Below are 23,512 nucleotides of genomic sequence, written 5' to 3'. Positions count from 1 at the left end.
TAAATTAAAAAATGACTTGCAATAATTTTAATTGTTACAGTATGAAAAAAAATACATTAGACTTTTTTTATGGACTTACAACACACAATTTTGATATATTCATATACAAACTATACAATAGTGATTTCAACCAAAACAAGTTGGCGATGTAACACTAAATGCATATTTCAAACAATTATCTTATAAAATCATAAACTAAAAATAAAAATGTATTGCACATACATAATATTTTTTAAAAAAACGTGCTTACACTTAAATGCAAAAATGCCATACGCTCAAAAAATACATACTACTAAGTAACCGTTCAGAAAACTAATTTTTATATTATAAACAATTTGTCATAAGCACAAACATAAGAACACATTTTATAATTTATTATCAAAATTTGGCTACAACAAAGTTTCTTATTAGAATAATACCTAAAATAATTTTTTTTAAATTTAATTTCAAGCAGATCAATGTTGTACATGAATAATTGGCAACAATGCTTATGGACGAATACAAATTTTTTGACATAATTATTTTCACATATTTCAATTATTTTTTAGTAGTATAATAATTATAGCAATATACTAATGTTTTAAGATATAATAATCTGTAAGCGTAGTAATGAATATTTAAATAAACAAATAATTATGGTCAGAAAATCAATTATTATATTATAATTATGTAAAAACTATCACAGAGATTAGTTTAAGGACAAAAGAATATTTTAATGAATCACGGTGATTGGTATTGTTACTTTTTTTTCAATATTTAATTAAATCATGCATACATGATGCATTTTATATCGTCCAATGTACATTTTATAATAAAATCTTGAACAGTATATAATTATTAATTAATTATTTCCATTCTTATTATTAATCAGTTATTTTTCATCATTGCACTAATTTAAATTTATAGAAATAAAATTAAAAATGTTTAATACATTTTGTAACTTACAATAGTGTATTGATATTATAGAACAATGATCATTAAGAATAAAATCCACAGCCATTTTTGATCATTAATCCAATATTGATAGATCAAGTGAAAAAAGTTTGATGGTATGATTACAACATTATAATTTAAATAATAATTGATATATAACTTAAGTTTGTTTTCTATAAGCTAATTAAAAAAAAATGTATAACAATACAAATTATATTTAATTGTAATCAATCAATATGATAACATGAAATAATAATGATTAGATTACAACTGTGATTTTTAGAAGTTTAATATGATAAAAATTCAAGACTAAAAATCGGACTAAATGTGGGGATAAAACATTATTGAGCAGCTATCTAAGTATCAAAAAAAAATGTGTTTATTCATAATAGAATTTTTTTGATTAATAACATATTATAATGCACACCAATAAGTCATTAGTATCAATGTTATGATTCTTAGATGTAATAATATTATCATTAAATTAATTTTATAAAAGAAAATATAACAAATGCATTCATTAAAGTTAAATTATTGAATAGTTTCAAGACAACAATTTGCTTGCATAAAACTAATTAATATTATTACTGTTAGGAACAGAATATTCATTGAGGGGAAAAAAGTGTATAAAGCAAAAGATTATAAGGGAAGAAACAAACAGTCAATTAGGATAAAATGGTAACACAAAAAATAAAGATGTTTCTTTATCTCTCTGGAATGTTTAGGAGAAGAGGATTTTGGGCGAGGGGAGGTGATAACCGCATAAGTTTGATGGACTATAATTAATTAAGACTGCAAGACAATCGGAACTGGTCCAATTGAATGCTCCAATGTGAATGGTGTAACCTGATAAATAAAACAACGATTACACACACGCACTGGCTTCAAATGCCCAAATCTGGGCAGAGGAACAGAGTTGGAACTGCACCGAGAACAGAATACCTGTAATTAAAAATCAGAGAAATAAAATAAATTTTCAAAGTTAATATTTAGAAGAAGTAATGTAAATACTTTGCCACAATTTCGACAATGGTGACGTCTTCGGACTACAGTGAATATAGCTTTGCAAGACATGCATACAGGTGCTTCATTGTCAGGTACCCAAGGTGGTGGTGTTTCTGTTGACGTGGACAAAACATCATTAATCATGGTTTCACCTCTCCACACAAGCGCCTCTTCACCATTTTCAATATCGATCACTGCAGCTGGGTTGTTTATCACAGGAATTACTTCTAAAATTATTAATTATATGATTAAAAAATAAATGTATATATTTCAATGACATATTTTTAAACAAACCAGAATTCTGTTGACTATCGTTGCCACAATTAGAATTAGACATGAGAAACACTGCTTTAAGTATATTACGTAAATCTCCGGCAAAGTTTGTCTGCAATTGGTCGGCCACTCCTGATATACAAACAAACAGCCGATGCAACAAATCTTCATCAGATCTGAAAAAAACAAAATTATATTAAATGGAATAATTAAACAAGCAGTTATTTCTAACCTAAACTTAGCACGAGCTTTTTGTCGACGTAACGAATAATTACAGGAACTGTCTGTTGATGTGCTGTCAGTTATGCTTTCGTCGCTCTCATCTGCTGATGAAGTTGTACAACTGGAACAGCTTGAACACGTCTCATGTTTCTTGATCCTAAAGAATGTTATAATATAATTATTATCATAACTATGTCTTTGGGATGAATTGCATTAACATTTAAATTTAATAGTAAAATTACATAGTATAAAATTGTGTATAATATTACCTACCAAGTAAAAACTTTATTATATTAAAAAAAAAATAATAATAAAACATTTATTTATTATACATTAGAGTCACACATTTTAGATAAATGTATAATATATTATAAAAAGCAATAAAACATACAGGTAAAAAATTACAGTAAAACCTAGGAATCACTTGGGACCACGCAATTTTTTAATGTTAAAGGGATTCCGTTTTTACGAGGTTCAAAAAAATGAAATTTGAATAGAGTAACAAAGAAATTGTCTGTATACCAGGGTTTCCATTTTACCAAAGTTCCGTCTTATCAAAGTTTTATTGTATATATTTTTATAATTTTGTCATCATTTATTTAACATTATTAATATAAATATTAGAAGAAAAGGTATTTTTCAATGTATCTATTTGTAAAAAGAAAAATATATAATGCAAATGAAGTTGTCACTATACACAAAATAGAAATAATAAAAAAATAATAAATAAAATATTTTACATATATATTATTACTTTCACATCAGTGAAAACATTTTTATAATAACAATTATTATGATAAATTAACTGCCAAAATAATAGTGTTTTTTTAATTAATAAGCTTTTATTGCTTTGTATAATATTCAGGAGGCGGAAATTGCAAACTATGCAGTGTTACAAATACACTATACATATCACAAGATGTACAATTGTTGGCTATTAAGAAATATAAATTTGAACGATATGCATAGTGATTTTTTAACTTTGTATACACTATTTTTATAAATTTTGATTTTTTGGTACTTTTTAATTCATGAACATAGGCATCAATTTTACTAGTTATTATTGAGTAGATGATTTTTCAATTTAAATGAATCAATATCAAGATTCAAACAAGTATCTAGTTATTTATTATATTTTAAATATAAAGAAGATATTATACCTGGGTGTATTGTCTCTATCTTATTAATATATAACATAGCAAATTAATTTAACATTCCATAAATTATAATTTAAAAATACAATTAGACTAATCAGTAAAATTAATCACTTCGTTTATAATAGATATTAGACAGTCACAAGATTTTTTATGACCTCTGCATATATTATACTATATATCCTTTATGATATGGAGTAACAAAATTAGACGAGATATAAAATTGATTGACTGTGCAATTGCTTTTGTTCTATATTAACAATAGTTTGCAAACTATATACAAATTGCATATATTAATCTTACTTTACAGCGATTTCGGGGTATTATTTATAATATCGGGTATTATCCCAGAAAATTTGTGCACAGTTGTAACTACAGTTCAGGAATTAATATCAAAAATTTATCCAGATATTGCTCATATTCATGATAAGCCTATGGAACGGTTGTGTGAACGTGCTATATTCACTCCAAAAATGACCAAGCGGCGGCTATCAATGATACACTGCTAATGTCTTTTGAAGGGGAAAAAAAAGTATATACTTCGATAGATACGGTGGTCAACATAGACGATTGACAATTATCCGATTGAATTTTTGAATTCATTGAAACCACCGGGTATGACATATCATAAGCTTATTCTGCGTGTGGACACCCCTATTATGTTGTTGCGAAATTTGAAACCACCTAAACTGTGCTATGGGACCAGACTTAAAGTCAAAGCTTTACATCGCAATATAGTAGAAGCCACAATTTTAACTGGATATGCGAAATGGGAATCTATGTTTGTACCACGAATCCCTTTAATTCCGAATGATCTTCCGTTCGAATTTAAACGATTACAGTTTCCCCTCAAAGTCTATTTTTCAATGACTATAAACAAGTCCCAAGGCCAAACTCTCAAATTTGCAGGAATAGATTTGCGAGAAAACTATTTTTCACATGGGCAGTTATATGTAGCTTGCTCACGCGTAAGCTCACACAGTAGCTTGGTGATTTTGTCGCCTACTAATAGATCAGCGAAGAACATTGTCTACAAAGAAGTTTTGTAGATAACATTTTGAAAAACTAATAGTAAAAAATGTATTTTGAACCTGCACTGCTAAAATTTATCGTGAACAAAGCTACGGCCACCAAAAGCTATAACTTATAGAATAGGTTATGATAATAATTATTATCTTAAAAACTAAATTAATATGTATAAAATATTATTTCAACAATCTTAATTAATTTAAATTTCAATAGATTAAACAAAATATAATCTTGCCAGGTTACATACACTTATATACTTAAACTCGGAAACGACGGGTAATTCAGCTAGTTTGTACTGATCAATATTAGTATACTGTCTTCGAATACATATTCAATATTTTAATATAACTCATAATAATCATAACATGTTATATAAATTTAATTTAATTAATTTAAAAAATAGTTAAATAATAGTTATAACACTAGTCAGGTTTTTTTGCCAAACAAAAAACTTACGTTGGTTTTTTGCCACCACATCTGGCTACATTGCAACAGTCTGTAGTTTGCAATCGGCAAATCACCACTTCCGCCGATCGTTTCTCATCAGCGCTAGTCGCCTTGCGCAATTCCCGCCAGCTCTTTGTGTACTTAGTCGAGACAGCAGTTACTACAGTGACTTTATCGCGAGCTTTTGTCTCACCGCTACTACTGCTGCTGCTGCAACTCTCATTACCTCCACAACGGTTGGAAGCAGCGGCAGTGGCGTTTGTCTTTTTTCTCCTGTAATGATGATGACAACAACGAACACGACCACCACTACCTCTACCACCAGACGGCGACTGACACCTAATAGAGGACGACCGGTCTCTTTTATTATCTACTGTAGTCGACTTCCATCGGTTCCAGTTGTTGCAGCAACACACTCGATACGAACTAGACGGAGGACATTCTGTTTGTGTTGAACTACTCGACAGGTTTTTTGGGACGGCATGATGCTGTTTTGTAGGATTAAGCTGCGGTGACGGCATGTTTTCGTTTCCGTTGTCGTCTTGGACCACCACCACAACCACAGCCGCACCGCCACCATTGTTCCGACCGATCTCGCGTTCCGCGTTCGTAGACTTCACCAAGATTTCAGTCAGAGCTTCTGTAGCTGTGGCCAACGACTCAGTGAAGTCTGCGTCCGGCACCGAACCAGACGACGACTCCAGACCACCGCAATCGTATTGTTGCAGTTGCTGCCGGTTGCCCGTCGGATTTTTCGATTCGTTATCCGACTGTAGATTGACGGCATTGTTCGTCGATATGATCGTTGACCCGAATGATCCACGTTTGGTCGATGGGTTACAGCGATTGCTATTGTTGTTGATTAAGTCTTGCGGAGATGACGGTGGGGTAGGCGGAAATCCTTTCGTACCACAGTGTTCTATAGTCGTTACGGGAGTGGCGGTGGTGGGAATAGTGGTAACGTTGTTGTCCATTACCAGTTCCGTAGTACTAGACGAAAGGCACTCGGAATCCTCGTCGCTGGTTTCCTGACACCTGTAAAAACGAAAAAAGATATACAAAATATTATCACATACCAAATTATATTATTCAAGAATATCCATGACATATTATTATACTCACGATAACTGTTGGTTCTTGATCGACAACTTCTCGTTAAACTTAACCTCATCGGAGGAACACAACATCTTCTCCAACGTTAACAACTCCTTATCAGAGAGGGTGAGAAGGAGCTCTCTGATTTTCATTAATAATGACTACACAACAAGTAATGCATTAATTTACACATCAAATAATATATCAATAAGTCTGATTAAGTTTTATCACTTCTATACAAGCATTATATTATTATATCGTAGGCGTTTATTATATAGAGTCACTTTTTCTACGTTTCACGCAGTTAAGTTGGTATTATGACATACAGTAAAAACTGTTCTTTTCTGTATACCTAATAAAGCAAATATTATATTAAACACCTGCGATATACCTGTATACAGAATACACACGGTGTAAACACAAAATAAATACTCACTCGAAATGGACGGAACATATCGGACATATCAGTGGCATTTTGGTCGAGGGATAGCGGCGACATGTAGGGATAAAATAACAGACCAGACACAATAGCCAAACGTGGAATGGTAAACATAAGGGCAGGGTCGTAGTCGTCAACCATCTCTTGGGTCAGGAGACCTTTGACAAGTGCTCTAAAAGACACAAATATTGTGATCAAAATTAAAATATAATACTATTGTTTTGATATATAGTAACTAAAAGTATTATAATTTGTAAGATGCGCACGCTAAATAAAAACCGTACAATTGTATTATTATTTTTTGAAAAATACTTTTTACTGTAATATGATTTTATTTATTTATTTTTATCACATGACGCACTTACCTCTGTAGGGTCTCAGAGAACAAGACGACTACGAGCTGCTGGAGTTCATATTCATGGGCAGTCTTGACGGGAACCATCGCAGAAACATAACGCAACTCAAACTCAGCTAACAGATGATCAAATGTGCACAATGACGATATTAGGTTGCGCAGGCACGGCGGAGTTTGGTCACCGCAAAGACTCGCGTCCCTCAAGAGGCCTCGAACTCTTTCCAACGACTTGGTCAGTGCTCGGGCCAAAGGTCTCATAGCTCCACTCTCAGCTTCACGGTTCATTATGCTCGACCCCGCGGATAGACACTATACGCATACACAAAAACATTAATAATAATATATATACGTATACAATATATCGCTAACAGTTACTTCTTTCGTATTATTTTTTTTTTATACCAACCTACTGTATGTTTACATTATAAACTGCGCAATAAAATTCGCATTAATAATAAGTTTACTATATTTTTTTTCCGAAACATTTTAAAATTATTTTATCTTCTTAAATTAGATTAGGTATATTATCGAATTTAAGTTTTTTAAATTATTACAATATTTGAATAACTCATAAAATTAAAATTAAATAATTTCGAAATCCCGATATGGCAATAATTCTATCTGTTACACAGAAACATGTTTAAGCGTACAATCACCCACGTATTGCATTACTATTATTACATAGATGCATCATGCATATTATAATTGTTATAGTATTATTGTATAACATAATACATTATACCAAATTATTATATTGTAGTATTTTTACATATTAGTAGTTGTGCACAACTTTAGGTTGTAGGCACATGACTACATTATAGACATTTTTTTCGGACCGAAAAACAACAAACTAAATATTTTGCTAATTCCGATTACGATATGGGAGACGGTTTTTCTTTTGTCCAAAATATACACTGAAAGTCACTCATAATAATAATAATGGTAGCATATAATATAATAATTACCTCAGCACCAAACCACAGCTGTCCTGCCAGATTATCTTGAATTACATCATCTGGAAATTTTACACGAAAATCACGGCTGGCCCGTTCACCGGGTATCAGTTCGTCCATAATTTTAATACAAATAGTCAAGACCTAAAAACAATACAAAAAAAAAAAATCAAAAAACTCTTTATAATTCATATACGTTGTAAATATATAACTATAAGTCTATAAAATAGAGCCGGAATTTTGATGCAAATGCATTTTATTTTTTATGATTAAAAAACATTGCTTTGTAAGAGAAAAATGTATTAGGTTAGATGTTCATAGTGGATTAGCTGGGTCCTGGGTAGAAATGAACATTTTTACTCACTTTGTCCTGGCATTGTCGCAAATGGTTCACAAGGGCAGTACACCGCTGAGGGTCTTTTTTACCGTCAAAACTATCCAGTTCCGCCGCAACAGCATTCAATTCGTCATCAGCGTAAAAGAATTGCGCCAATAGCGAACGGTCTCCCTTCTGAAAACAAAATGTGACGTAAAATATAAAAACAAATTTCATTTATACACAATTAAAATTGTGCGGGATTTTAAATTTGTATACATTTAAAAATAAAATCGGTATGTCGTAGTTGTAGGTGCTAAAAAAAAAAGGAACGCAGTAACTAATCTTGAAACGACAACAACATTGCGTAATAATAACGTGGTGCGCGACGAGTTTACGTAATATTTTCTCCGCGTATAATTTTATTATTAATTTTAAAACGTACCATTATTATTTCAACGGTCGACGAGTTGAACATAATTTTAATACCCCACTTTTGAATTTAATTAAGTAACAAAGAAAATGATATATCTTTTATTTTTCGTCTCGACGGATAACAATGATACTATAGTTATAATAAATAGGGCTAGGGACTTCTAGGAGTTTGTATATTTTTAAATAATCATTAAAAACATAGCTAAATAAATTATAAATTTATTTCATAGTAATACGAGTGTATATTTAAAATGTATAAGTGCATATTTAGCGAATTTGACAATTATTTATGTAAAGGTGTAGTTTTATAATTGTATAAAGGAAAACTTAATTTTAAATAGATTTTCTGGATCTGAGATATTAATATGATGGTTTTATGTATAAAATATAAATATTTTGAAATTAGTGTTTGTGTTTTTTTTGCCGATCACTTGCATTGTTACTTATTGGTACACCACAATCGTGATTCAAAGAAAATAAATCGGAAAATAAAAATAATAATAAACAATTTATAATTTTGCAAATTCTGCAAATATATATTATCTAAATATTAAAATAAAAATTTAATTTAATTCAATTCTATGATATATTTTTTTTAATGCATATTTTAAAGGTTTTATAGACCATTAGGGCATAAAGTCCCTAGCCTTAATTATAATAAATGATACGCGATAAATCCATACATTTAAATGTATTTTTTAGTTTTGTTGTCGTGTCGTTATTATATTATTTTTTATCAAACCACTTGTATTATATCTACTTGGCAACAGCAATAATGGTGTCGATATAACACATTTAAACATAGATATTATATATCAACATAAAAAGATGTAAGAGCGTAGAATAATAAAATATGAGAGAAGAAAACGGAACGAATGATTTTTTTTCATTCTATTTAAAATAAATTATGTACACATGCGAGCAGGGGTGGCGCTAAATAGGGGCGGCAAAGGTGGGTAAGTACCCCCCAAAATTTGATTTTGTCCCTCCATTGCTCCCCCTATAATTTAATGTCAAAAATATAATAATGAGTAAATAAATAAATTGTAAATCATTATTAATATATGAAATAATATTAATTAATTTAAAGAGTTTTTAGACTTAAGTTATATTATTTTGAGTTTGACTGTTATGTTCAAATTAAAATGCTTTTTTTTTACACATTTAGAAATAAAAATATTCAATAAAGTTAATACTAACTGTACACTTTCTAAAATCTCATACACTAAAAAATAAAAAGTTATGTATTGTTACATACAAATAAAAGAAAATGGAAGAAATTTGAAATTTTACTGTAGTACATTGGTAATGATAATATAGTAGGTGTATTTTTTGATTATTTATTTAGAAACAAAACATTTTTAGCAATACTTTCCTGAAAATATGGTATAAACAAATTAACGGGTGATCAAGTAGCCAAATAAAAAATATCTAGCGCCGCCACTGCATGCGAGTAGTGTAATCAAATCGACTTCTAAAGGTCATACAAACACGGTATTATATATTATTATAATTAATGTTCAATACGGATTTGCGTAAAGTATACTACATATCGTATACCTGGGTAATACGCAGTGCTTTCTCTAAGATCGAAGAAGTTTATACATTATATATACCTACGTAAACAGTAGTATATACGATATACACCTCCTACTGAGCATAGACATGTCGTCAATGGATTTCTAAACAAATATCGTTATAGCGAAATTAAAGATATGAGTAGTACCATAGGACATAGGGTATACATGATGTTAAAAACGGTTTCAATAATACGGACCGTTACCAAGCAAAAAATCTGTGCGACGCACGACGGGCTCCATGATAAAACGATTCGCCACTTTGTAGGTGGCGATAGGTGTGTATAAAAATATACCTTTTACATAACGTCTGGACGTTTTCTCCGAAAATGTTATTACAAGTACGCGCCTCGTTAAAAACCGCAAAGAAAGTACTAGTACACCAACGGAGTAATATAAAAAGGTGGAATAAAAAATCTGACCAATTTGTTTGCACTATTATAGTGAAGGAGGTTCCGCACTGAAACGCTCGTCGTATACATATTACAATATTATATACATATATATATAATAACGCAATACTTTCACTAAGCACCTGTTATTATATTCACGGTCACTATATATATTTATATACAATATACTTAACGTGATATATACTCTCGACCGACACTCTCTAATAAAAAACATATATATTAAAAAACATAAATATTACCCTACAATCACGTTGTCGTTTCCGTAAACGACGACTATAATATTATAATATTATATCACCGGAAAAAATAAATTTCAACAGAATAATATAAAATGTGTAGATACAACGTCCATTTAAACAGATACGCTAATTTTCAGTCATTTACAGAAGATAAAAATTATTTTCTTACCTATATAACATTACATTTATGCAATTTATAAAGTATTTTTATTTTCATAAAAAAAAAACAGAATAATTGTACAGACTTATTGATACCGGTAATACACTAATATAAATATCCAACTTAAGCATTTAAACTTTAAATTATTAGAGTAAAATGGCAAGAGGTATTTCTACTATTTCTTAAGAGTTAAAATCCATTATAGGCTCTCTGCTAAACTTTAAGTGTTTATTGATAAAAAAATGAACTATGTACCTATAAAATCTCTAATATCAAAAAAATCTATATTTTACATGTAGTTCAAAGTATTCTGCATGCATATTATGACTTTAGAGAAAGATTATTAAGAAAACCTTTTACCTTTTTAAATTATTAAAAACACAAAAACTAATTTGGAAAGTTATTGTTGGCAACTAAACGTAACACTGTTTGTGGGTGTATAATATATATACTATACATATTGGATACCGATTTACTAGATTATTTTGTTTGTTTTTATAGTAAATCCAAGCGTCAAAAATTATTAAAACATGCGATGACACCACTATGATAATACTTGCAGCCATATATGCAACACACCATGCGCAACATATTATTATTTAGTATATAGTACTATATACCTAAACCTAACGAACCTAATTACAATATCACAAACCATAAATGTAGGCTAAGGTTACACAAAGCAGTACTATAGGTACGTTTTGTCGCGGGACACACTTTCTTGATTCCTATACCATTACCTATTATTATATTATATATATGTACCTATGTAATCTAAAATTTTCCGGAAAATCGAAGAAGGTTGCGACCAACAAATGTGGCGTATCTAACACGAATATAATTTATTTTATCGTATACAAGTGTTAATTATTATATCCTGTCGTTAGGTATAGCAAAGTGAAATTTTCTATTGAACGTTTTTGTGAAATCAATAAGTGTAATATTATGCTGTAAACAGATTTATCCGATAACTGTAATAAACGTCATAGTAGTTTAATCACTCAGAAATATAATAATTATAAATGTATAATATGATGTTTTTGCATGATAATTGATAATAATTAAATTTATTTTGTTGTACATAACTTTGTTTTAATGATAATTTTTTTAAATTAATTTATATACAATCAATAGTCACGTGAACCCAATTATTACACATTATAAAATTATTATACATTATTAAAATAATTACATAGTTAACGAAAACCAGTACCTACACTTAAACAAACATATCATAACTCTGAGGGTTTTTTCTATTAGATCATGAAATTATTCCCATTAAAACAATAATACAGTTTATGAACAACAATATCGAATGAAATCCATTACGTTAAGTTGCATGAAAATATGGTACACAATGAACATTTAATTAAAAATGTCCAACAATAGATTACAAAATATAATAGTATTAGCGTATATTAATAATTGATAGTCTAGAATATTCCATTATAATATTTAAATATATCTATCATATGGATTGAATAACAAATTTTCGTATTTGGAAATAATTCAAATACTTAACCCCTACAAAAATATTTGAACTATCTGTCTGTATTTAAATTATAACATTATAAATTAAAATACATCGATTCAACAAAAAAATTTACAGTTTTAAAAAAATATGTCCTTGACGAAATGTTTTAGATTTATATAAGTACCTAAGTATTATACAATACATTTAACTTGTTTAGTTGTTATATACGAGTATATACTTAGTGTCTTAGTATCTACACCACCTTGGCCATTCTAATAGTTGAATTAAATTTGATTCGATTATACAAGTTTATACTTAATTGTGGTGTCTTTGTATCAGATTATTAATAAACACTTGGAAATAATAAAATCATACAACAGTGTTCATGATTACACAAAAAAAAAAAAAACTGACGAAGTTAAAATTATATTTATCATCACATATTACTGAAATTTAGCTCCAAGATCATTGTTAATCAATATACTAGATTATAGCAATCGACCACACAAAATACACAAATAATATACTATAAATTCACGTTTTAATTAAACTACAAATATTTTTTATGTATTTAACCAAACTCATTACACCTAAGATTAAGCTGCCGTTTATGTTAACTGTACATTATGGGAAATTTGGAAAACATAAAGCAATCACTCTTACATTTTATATTATTATGCTTTTTCTATAGATACTCTTAATCCAACAATAATAGACACTTAGTGAATCTAGACTAGCAGGAAGATAATATATTTCAATTAAGCAATCAAAATTAAAGTTGATCGCAAATAAATAGTATAGTATTGAATATGATGTATAGTTACATTTAGCGTGAATATAAATAGCATCGAAGAAATTAAATTATACATTTCAGATAACCTATGGTCATGATCTCAGAGTTTACTCTTAGTCCCTGATACTAAAAAACACAACATTATAAATCAAAGGCACCTACCACGATGCACGAACGTCGTACATAAATATTTTTATTCTGAAGCAAACGTAGCAGAACTGCATTATTCATTATGTTTGATTTACTTAATAATTGAACATCTATAACTACCAACTTATCATGTATAATTTATATTATTTTTTACCCCGTTTTTACTTGTATTAAGAATTTATTATTTAAATGAATAATCTGTTCATTATACGAACGACTAATACGATAATAGGTACATATTATATATTAATGAATATCATGAAAAAAAATACTGAAATTATGTGTTGATTTTTTTTTACTTCTATTTTAATCAGTTATCGAACGGCTATTATAGGATTATCAACAACTATAGGAATACTAGGGACCCAAGCAATAGTTATCACGCCAACGCAGTTTTCGTTTGGAATACAACATAATACAGTATTCAATAATCGGTACACGTAGTGTTTCTTTGTGATCAAACCAGTGAAATAGTAGTAATATTAAATAAACAAACTTAGAATGATAATATTTAGCAATAATACAAATAAACGCGTATAATACAGCAGACAGGTTTAACCTATTAAATATAAACTATAATATTATAATATTGAAATAACGAGTGTATTTTCGCCTTTACACAGTAACTATAATATGTTTGAAGGTAGATCTAATAGGTAGCTGCCATACCCATTTAAATAAATAAACGCACATTTACTTTGAAGTATATTATTTTTTTAATAATAATAAAATGACTAATGCACAATATTATTATTTGCCAATAGTTTGTTGTAATGTAACAAACAAAGCTTAAGACAATTGTTTTTCTTTTCATAGTTAGTACTAAGTAAAATATCCACATAGATAATCTTGTATTTGGTAAGTTAGAATTTTCCGATAAAACTTCAATACCTAATAGGCACATATCACTAAAAAATGCATTAATTAACCTGCAAAATATAAATATGATGGTTATTTTTAAACTAGTAAAAGACATGTGAGAACAAAACAACTAAATTGCAAAGAATGAACAGTTAAAAATGTTCACATTATAGGAGAAATTAAACAAACACGATTATACTATAGTACACACAGTAATTACGATTAGCTTGGTGTTGACCTCTTATATGGTATTTTCACAATTGTTTCTATACATTAACACTAATATAACTATAGAACATGTATATAGGTAAATGAGAACATATGTTGTAAAATAATAGTGGGTACTGGGTACATATGTGTTCAACAATAAAAAGACATCTTAATAGGAAAAAATATAAAAAATGTATACTATATTATAAAAATACCTAACACACGTGAATGTACTTACCAACATTTTTGTCAATGTATCAGAGCAATAATAACATGATATGTATAGATAGGTATTGGCCATTTAATTTTAACTAATAGACTACTTAATCTATAGCTATTAAATTTTGAATTATAATATGTGTATCCCCCATAAACAGCTATCGTGTTTCGGCCCTCATAGTTTGCATCCGTTTTCAGCTATATAACACAATTTTTTTTTTCATCGCGACTACAATAGGTACCAATTCTATGGAACAAAGATGATAGTAGCAGTAATTATTATAATAATAACCCTTCTGTGTGAACTTGAATATTACAACAGTGCATAGTTATAATGTAAATTAGAAGTTGTTCTTGAATACCTACTAAACTAAATAATAAAAACTAAAAATTGACATTCATTATATAAGTCTTGTATGATTTTACAAATATCTGTATGATTATAAGGAACGTCATCACTCTGCGTAATATCATTACTCAGAGTAATTAAAAAAGCCACATATTAAAAGATTAAATAATAATGCACTTATTAAACAAATAAAAAATGCTTAAGAAACACAATAATTAAATTGTTTCAATTTAAGGATAATAATATAGGTACTAAATTGTATTGATAAAAACAAATAACAAAACGTATCCCAAACATGGGAAATTAGTATTATACAAAGTACTTATGAATTTAAATAAAGATAACAAATTAAATTTTATCTATATTGTTTACATGTGCAACTTGTACACATTCTATATAAGTAACATTTCTTTCTATACTATTTCACATAATAATTTGAATTATAATCACACAATATATGATATACCAACATCATCTCAAGAATTTAAATATATTTATAATACCTAGGTATCTATATAATATAATATATATATATATTTCAATAGTCCAAGAATAATAATAATAAAGTGAGCAAATGGGTACCATTCTGCTGTACATTAGGGTGTTGAGTGGGTCACTGTTATAAATGTATTAAATTTGAACTCGATGATATTGTACACGAAACACGATTCTGAACGGAGAAGATCTGTCAGCTTACCAATATCACTAAGTTTATTTCGTGATATATTTTTTTGATATACTTATTAGCTATTAAAGTTATTTTTGTTTTTTTTTTAGTGCCTATTGCGGCGGTAGATTGATATAGTTTTTTTCCCAAAATATTTCATTTAAAAAATTATTAGGATTTAATAATAATAATAATAATAATAATAATATATACTATATTTTATAATATATAATAACAACTTTCTCTAAATACCGTAAAACAATAAATGTAGATTGTTCGTCGTAAAAATAGACGATATCTTAAAAAAATCAAAAATATCATTGCATACAGTAAAATTCATAATAATATAATAAACGTAAAAGTTTCAAGTACCCACAAAATAGTGTTTTTAAATTATAACAAAATAACTAAAATCACCATCAGGCGTTAAAACTTAAAATACATAATTATACTCAAATTTAAACTTAAATTGTATCGTATAAGAAGAATTAAAATATTATGAAAATTATACTATGGTATAGAAAAAGAAAATATAAGTATTTAATGAAAATGTCAAGTAGATACTATTATTTGTTTTTGAATAACAAAAAAATACAAAAATCGTTTGGGAAGAAATAGTTATTATACGATTGAATACATGTAGATCTTAAATTCAATAATAAAATTAATTTGACTTTTAGCTAGAATTTGTTTTTTAAATAGGTCATTTATGCTTGATTATTTTTTTTTCCCCGAATATATAAAAATTACAGAGTATTTTTATTTTTGGACTCTCTAAAGTACAAACTAAATCCAATTTGCTATTTAAAACAACCCTCGACGTTAAAAATCAAAGCATATTTTATCGACTACCCTTAAGAATTTAAAATTATAAATAACATAATGTTTAGCCAAAAGTAATTTCAGCCCATAATCACAAGTCACAACAACCAGGGCCATATTTACTATTAGGCAGGATAGGCAACTCACTATGGCCTCCATTATTAGAGAGCATCGGATTTTTATGAACCTTGTTTTTTTTTTTTAGAGTACTACTTTCATAATATAAAATAAATATAAGAAACATATAATATTTCAAAAAAATAAAATAATTAATCCTTATCAGCGTAAAATTTAAATGAAAATAATAGGTACAAGAAATCTGTAGTCTGTAGAGGTAAAAAAATGTATAACATAATAATTATGTTTGTGAAAATGTATAAGTATAGGTAAATACTAAATTGTAATGATTTATTATTTTGTTTTATACAACTCATGTGTAGGAGGGGGCTATGGCTATATGCCTATATACGTTACTGTTGAAAATAAAAAACCACATTCTTTATTTTTCCTAAGGCCACAAAACGCCTAAATCAGGCCCCGACAACAACGATATATTTTCTAGCCCTAAAATCAGACTTACAATATTCACTTTATAAAATGTATGGTTAAGGCAAGAAAGAATAATATTTTAAATTCTGAGATTTGCTACAGTGCATAACATAAAAGCATACCTTTTTTAAATGAAACAATCTAAGATATGTGCCAATCCATAAATTTTATATTAGTTCGTGTAAACATAGCAAACTAATTTTCTAAACTTTTGATGAGAAACCAATTAACCTTTCACCATTCCACAAAATAGGCTTTGTTTTTATACGCAAGTACTACTTAAAAACTACTATGTTTTATATTTTAAAAAAATATGGGACAAAAACAAGCATTTAATCTTTTTTTAGAGATAATAATAAAATATGTTAACTCTGATGGACCTTACTAAGAAAACATAGTCATATATTATGGTAGAGCAGCCTTCGTTTAAATTTTATACAACAATTAATTAAAATGTATTTATTTACTTCAGGTTCATAATATTTATTCCTAACGTGATTTTAATTTTGAAACTGCAATATAATGTTAGTGCCAGATTCATATTTTGTTTAAATATTAATACAAACAACAAAAAATTTACTTAAATTCGTAGAATTGGCTGAATAACCTTCACAAATTGTCATCTATCAATAGACACACATTATATATTATATTATAGAATTGTAGGTATTACATTCAACTTCGGGGTGACCTTGATACGGTAAGCATGTATTATGTATAGATCCATACATATTGCATACCTATATGGATGAATTTATAACGTAATAACGTAATATAAAGTATCTGTTCGCAAAGATAAGAAAAACATAAAAATAAAATTAAAAATAAAATATTTGAACTTGGAAAAGCTCCATGTACTAATTCGTTAACATTTAAAATAATATTATATCAAATCAATCAAATTCATCACAGAAAGTTATTATACAAAGTAGGAAGATAGATAAATAAAATTAGTATATATGTAAATAATATAATTGATGTTATATAAGAATAACTAGAGAACGGATTTAAATTTGAAATGCATTTTTTTCTGAATGTCCGAAAACATTGCTTTCCAAGCATAAAGTTAATTTCATACATCAAGAAATTAAAAAATGTAACTTATATTTGTATTTCTTATGCTTTTAAGTCATTTTTATAAGAGAATTGATAAAATTCGTTAAAAATTAAGCAGCACCTGATTAAATTCGTGCATATTTTAACATATAATAAGTTGGTGACACTAAAAAAAAAAAGGATTAGTACCACCATGCGGTTAATGAATGTGCCTTGTACCCCCCTGCCCTGTCCCGGGACAAATATAATTATTATTTCCTTATTGCTTGTAGTGTTAGTGGAACCTAGTAAAAAATTTTTAAAACATGCTTTGAATTATACAGTGATATTATGAAACACAAGGTAAAAGTATAACGAATGTATCTATCTAAATTGTATATTAATTTTTTGAAAATAATTTTCAGAGTAAAAGAAGATAGAAGAATTAAATAAAGATGATGAAAATGATACGAGTAAGGAATAAAAATGTATATAATGAAATACATTTTTTTCGATGTTAAAAATAATTTCTGTTATGAATGCATTAAATCGTATTTTTTTGTTTTTTAGATCATTTGAATCAGTTAATTATAAATAACATATGGTAAAGGTTAATAATATGTATTGGGTAGTATTGTTCATGAAATAATACAAATACTTCTAGCAGTTTTGTAATAATAAATAAATAGCATGTTTATAAGCAGCATTAAGCGGGTAGATTACTCGAATAAAAATATATCATTCGATTTAATTACCAAATAATAGGGAGAAATCGGATGCCATATTCACTGTTTAGATAGTAACGTTATTACTTTTTAATGATAGTTGATAAATAACAAATATTTTTTGAGTTTAAAAATCGCGATATTTTGAGTAATTTATCCATGAACCATTAAGTCATGGTCTAATTAATAAATATGTCAACATTAAAACAAAGTAAAATTATTTTTTTGGTTCTTTTATAATTTTGTATTGTTACAACTTAAAATTAAGTCGTCGCACCTATCAACCTTTAACAACACGAAGAAACAAAAATACAAGGTAATTTCCTCGTGGAAAAAATTTTACCTAACGGTTTTAATTGGATTTCAGATTCAAATACATTGGTTTGATCAAGGATGCTATTATTTCTGTTGTTTGTTGTCCTTGTATAATAGGTAGGTACTTAATAAATATATATTAGTTATACACTTAAAGAAATCTAAGTACAAATAATAATTGCCTAGAGACATAGTCATAAGGTAAAATGTACATGAGTATTTAATATGTAATATTTAATATTTCGGAAGTTTAAATTAGGTTTAACACTCAAGAGAATAAATTACAGGAAGCACGTAAAACATAATGAAAATTAAATATGAAATAAATAGGAATATACTTTGTATTAATAAAAACAATACAAAATTATGTTGCCTACCTATTATGTTACAATTATCGATAATAACAACCATAAAATATTTTCTGCGCGATCTCGTAACTAATTATACATAGATACCTATACAATATACAAATACGAGCTTAAATTTAAAATCAATAATAGGTACGTTTGTATCACATAATATGTAATTCTAAACTATGTTCAACACATTTAAAATCCAATTTTTGTTCAATACATTTTTTAGCGATAAAAAACCGTTTCACGTCATATGATAAATGGCATATTTTATTTTAACCCAAATTAATATTAATATAAAAATATAATATAATTGAACCATTAATTATTGTAATAATTAAATTTTAAATTTCAAAACCAAAATTCATTTTTACTCAATACTTAGTTATCATTGATTTTAACAAATGAAAATGAACATAATAAATTATGTAAAAACCACGAGTTTTCCTTGAGTAAACACTTTGTTATTTTTTTTAATTAGACATAAAATAAATAACAATTGTATAATGTCTAATTATAATAAATGATAAATCTAGACACATACTAAAAATTGTAATTTTAATTAATTGAATATAAACCCTTACCTATATCAATTAACAGTTTACATTTTTAAATTTTGAATACAAAATTGATGTGTTTCTTGTTTACTAAATGGCATATATTTGACAATACCAGGGCCATCACAAGGACAAAGGAAATTAAAATGGGAATTGAGATTGTTTTTCTACTTTTATGATTTTAAAACCTTCTAATAAAAAAAAATTTCTTTTTAAAATTGATTAAGTATTAAAAGATCAAAACTTCCTTAAATTGTTTTCATTTAGTATATACTAGATGTAATAAATTAAATAAATTAATGGTTTAATTAAAGTACCGACCTACCTACCTTAGTTTTATCAATTTTAAATTCAAAGTTTATAATACTACAAATTAGGTATTACTTTATTTCTATGAACCAGACTCGGTAGTAATGAACATTTTTTTATATGTAGCAAGACATAATTTTTTTCCAGAATTTTTTCATCTACACCTTGCCCTTTTAATACGTTTATAAATTTCATTAGAATCAAATTTATTTTTTACATTAAAATAAATTCAATCTAACTAGATTTATAACTACAAAAAAATGTACTATATAAACTTTGTTCAAAAATAAAAATTAGACAATAGCTACTTGTACTTACGCAGTCATGATTATATGATGGTACTAAGTACAAAGTATTATCAATCACTAACAATAATTTCCATTTTATTGCTGCAATTATTGATAACTCATAAGTAGCGGTTTATTCTTTATAAAAATTTGTAATAGGCAATAATTTTCAACTAGATTAACTTAAAATTTTTATCAAAAAGTAAAAAACCTCGAAAAAAAACCTACATATTTGAAAATAGAGTACCATTTTTATATAGGTAGGTAAATATGAATCAATACTATTTTAAATAATTTTAAACAAAGTAGATAGAGGTTACTTACTATCTAACTTTGTTCTAAACTTTTAATAAAAAAACCAACGACAAGAATAGAAATATCATATTTTTATGAGTTATGCTTATTACCAATAACTCAATAATGTATAAGTCGTATAATACCTATTTCTATAATAATTAATTAAGATATTAATCACTTGGATATAATTCTAGTTTGGTATCAACCTATTAAAGTTATTTTTTCCTTTCTAATTGATATCATATAAAAATATATAAAAATAAATCCATTTATAAAACCAAAATATTAATTTTCAAATATTGATTAAATTATTTTATTATTTACTTGTTCAATAATATTAAATTATTTTAATAAAATCTCTACCAAATATACTCATTTATACTATACACATATTTAACGTATTTAAAATATGTGAATATGATGATAATACTAAGTAAATAGGATACCTACTGCTACATTCAACTGAGGAGTATATAAATTGAAATTTTAAAAAGTACAACATGTATCTAAGTATAAAGTTAAATTGGTAAAAATAGAAATATTTATTATAAATAAAAATGATAATCAATTTGGAGAATTGTTAAAAATAATGGAATAACTTAAGAACTAGACTTTAAAAATTAAGTTATATGCATAAAAGTAATTAAGTTGTACCAATGTCTTGGAAATTAACAAATGACAAACAGCATTTAAAACAGACAAGACAATCGAATACGTAAATGGTAGCCTCGGTGATAACACCTAAGTATTACCATAGCATTGAGAAATTGTATAATAGTTATTACTCTATAAGTAGCCACAATCATACTGATCAAATTATATACAGAATAAGTTTTATGTATTTGTTCTAATGTCAAAATATCATGAATCTACCTGTAACATAGATTGATGTACTTATTGATAAAAATATTAGCTACCTATATCTGTATTGATATAACTCATATTGAGCTCACAAGATAAGAAAATTATAATGATTGTAATCAAACCAAATAGAAGAGTAGCTACAATAGTGAAAAAGTATATTTTATCTACTCTGAACAGTAAGAAAACAAGCATAACAAACAGTGTTTGCAGTAATTCGGTCAGCTAAGGCTGCCTATTATTATATTATGTATGGTGAACATCTGAGTAGGCGTTAACAGGACCAATTGGAGGATAGACCAGGCTGCAAATATCAATTATCTAGCTAGTATATAAAAATATTACTGTAATTCAGAATAATTATAGCAACACGAGCACTCACCTTTGGCTTGTAAAACCATTTCCGAATAGATTCCATTTCCCAGAATGTTGAAGAGTAGCTGAGGGGTCAACTTGTCATCTGGCCCTGTCAAATAGCCACTGGCGACGAACCATTGGCCGACGACATTTCGATCGTGTATCGCGGGCGAAGCATGAACGAACGACGACGGCGGAAATAGCGACCCGACGAGGTTTTCGAATCACGAACTCCGTTCCAACACGGCGCGAACGCGGAAACACAGTCTGCCCACCACAACACGGATACGACAACAATGATTCGGACGTCGTGGACTACAATATTACAGATACACAGCGTCGTTGTCAACCGTTGACCACGAAAAACGCAGTTGTTGTTGACGTATCTCCGTCACACCGAGTGTCTTGCGCGAAAACGATGTAAAACAATCACAATCACAATCACAATCACAATACAACACCGTACACGACGTGAACGAGCGCACAGGCCGATGAGCTACTGAAGTCGTGCGACACGGTTGCACGACGAGTGACGACCGCGGTCGTCGTCGTCGTCGTCGGGCGGCGGCGGTGGTCAGACTTTTACTTTTGAGAGGGTACGGGCGCGGAGAGGAAAACGCCGCCCCGTAAAAAGCACGGTCTTGCGGTCACGTTGTCTGTTGTAGTACCTATCCGTATCGTATAGTTAAATTCTGGTAGTGTGACAGTGATGTACGGTTAGCAGCGACGATACCGAACATGACGACGTTATCAACGCCACGAGATTTTCGTTTCTCGCGTTGGCACCACCCGTCGTTGAGATCCGCCGCCAGATGCCGCGAGCTCCGGACTATCCGTTCACATGGATTACAACAAATTTTCAATATGTAGGTACCTACTATATAGGTAGGCACTAGATCTCTCTAAAAAAAAAAAAAAAACCATCTATACTATTATATAAAACTGTAAGGGTTTTTCTACGACCGCGCTAACCGAGAAAAATACAGAACCGATTTGGCTGAAATTTTTTACTGTTATACCCGACACTCTGCCGAAGGTTTTAGTACCACTTTTGTCAATAAAAATAAAGTATAAAGTTCATAAAAAATTAAAAACAATTATACCTTTATGTGCGGCACGGTGGCCCGCGGGTTTACAGCTACCTGTAACCTGACCTTTTTGTTCGTCAAATTGTATTGTGTTTGATATCGGCGTGTAGATAGGAATAATATTGTTCCGAGAAGTTTATCGCACGTATACCGACATTTAGGAATACTTGTATTCATCTATACTATTAT

At 28.4% G+C, this 23,512-nt stretch overlaps 1 protein-coding gene across 1 annotated transcript; it reads right to left on the bottom strand.

Annotated features, from left to right (window-relative positions):
• LOC113552907 (lateral signaling target protein 2 homolog) lies at positions 1 to 22,296 on the bottom strand. The gene is made up of 11 exons (XM_026955922.1): positions 22,261 to 22,296; positions 8,270 to 8,416; positions 7,918 to 8,049; positions 6,963 to 7,261; positions 6,595 to 6,769; positions 6,186 to 6,319; positions 5,073 to 6,098; positions 2,444 to 2,590; positions 2,233 to 2,387; positions 1,945 to 2,165; positions 1 to 1,875 (listed from the first exon to the last, which is right to left on the bottom strand). Exons 1-11 carry the CDS (start codon positions 22,294 to 22,296, stop codon positions 1,720 to 1,722), a joined length of 2,628 nt encoding a protein of 875 aa, XP_026811723.1. The 3' UTR covers positions 1 to 1,719.
• Positions 22,297 to 23,512: the final 1,216 nt, after the last annotated feature.

The sequence above is a fragment of the Rhopalosiphum maidis genome, chromosome 2, assembly GCF_003676215.2.
Source record: "Rhopalosiphum maidis isolate BTI-1 chromosome 2, ASM367621v3, whole genome shotgun sequence".
In the NCBI taxonomy this organism is placed as follows: domain Eukaryota; kingdom Metazoa; phylum Arthropoda; class Insecta; order Hemiptera; family Aphididae; genus Rhopalosiphum; species Rhopalosiphum maidis.
Note: the sequence above shows the minus strand (reverse complement) of the source record. Positions and strands in the feature narration are given on the sequence as shown.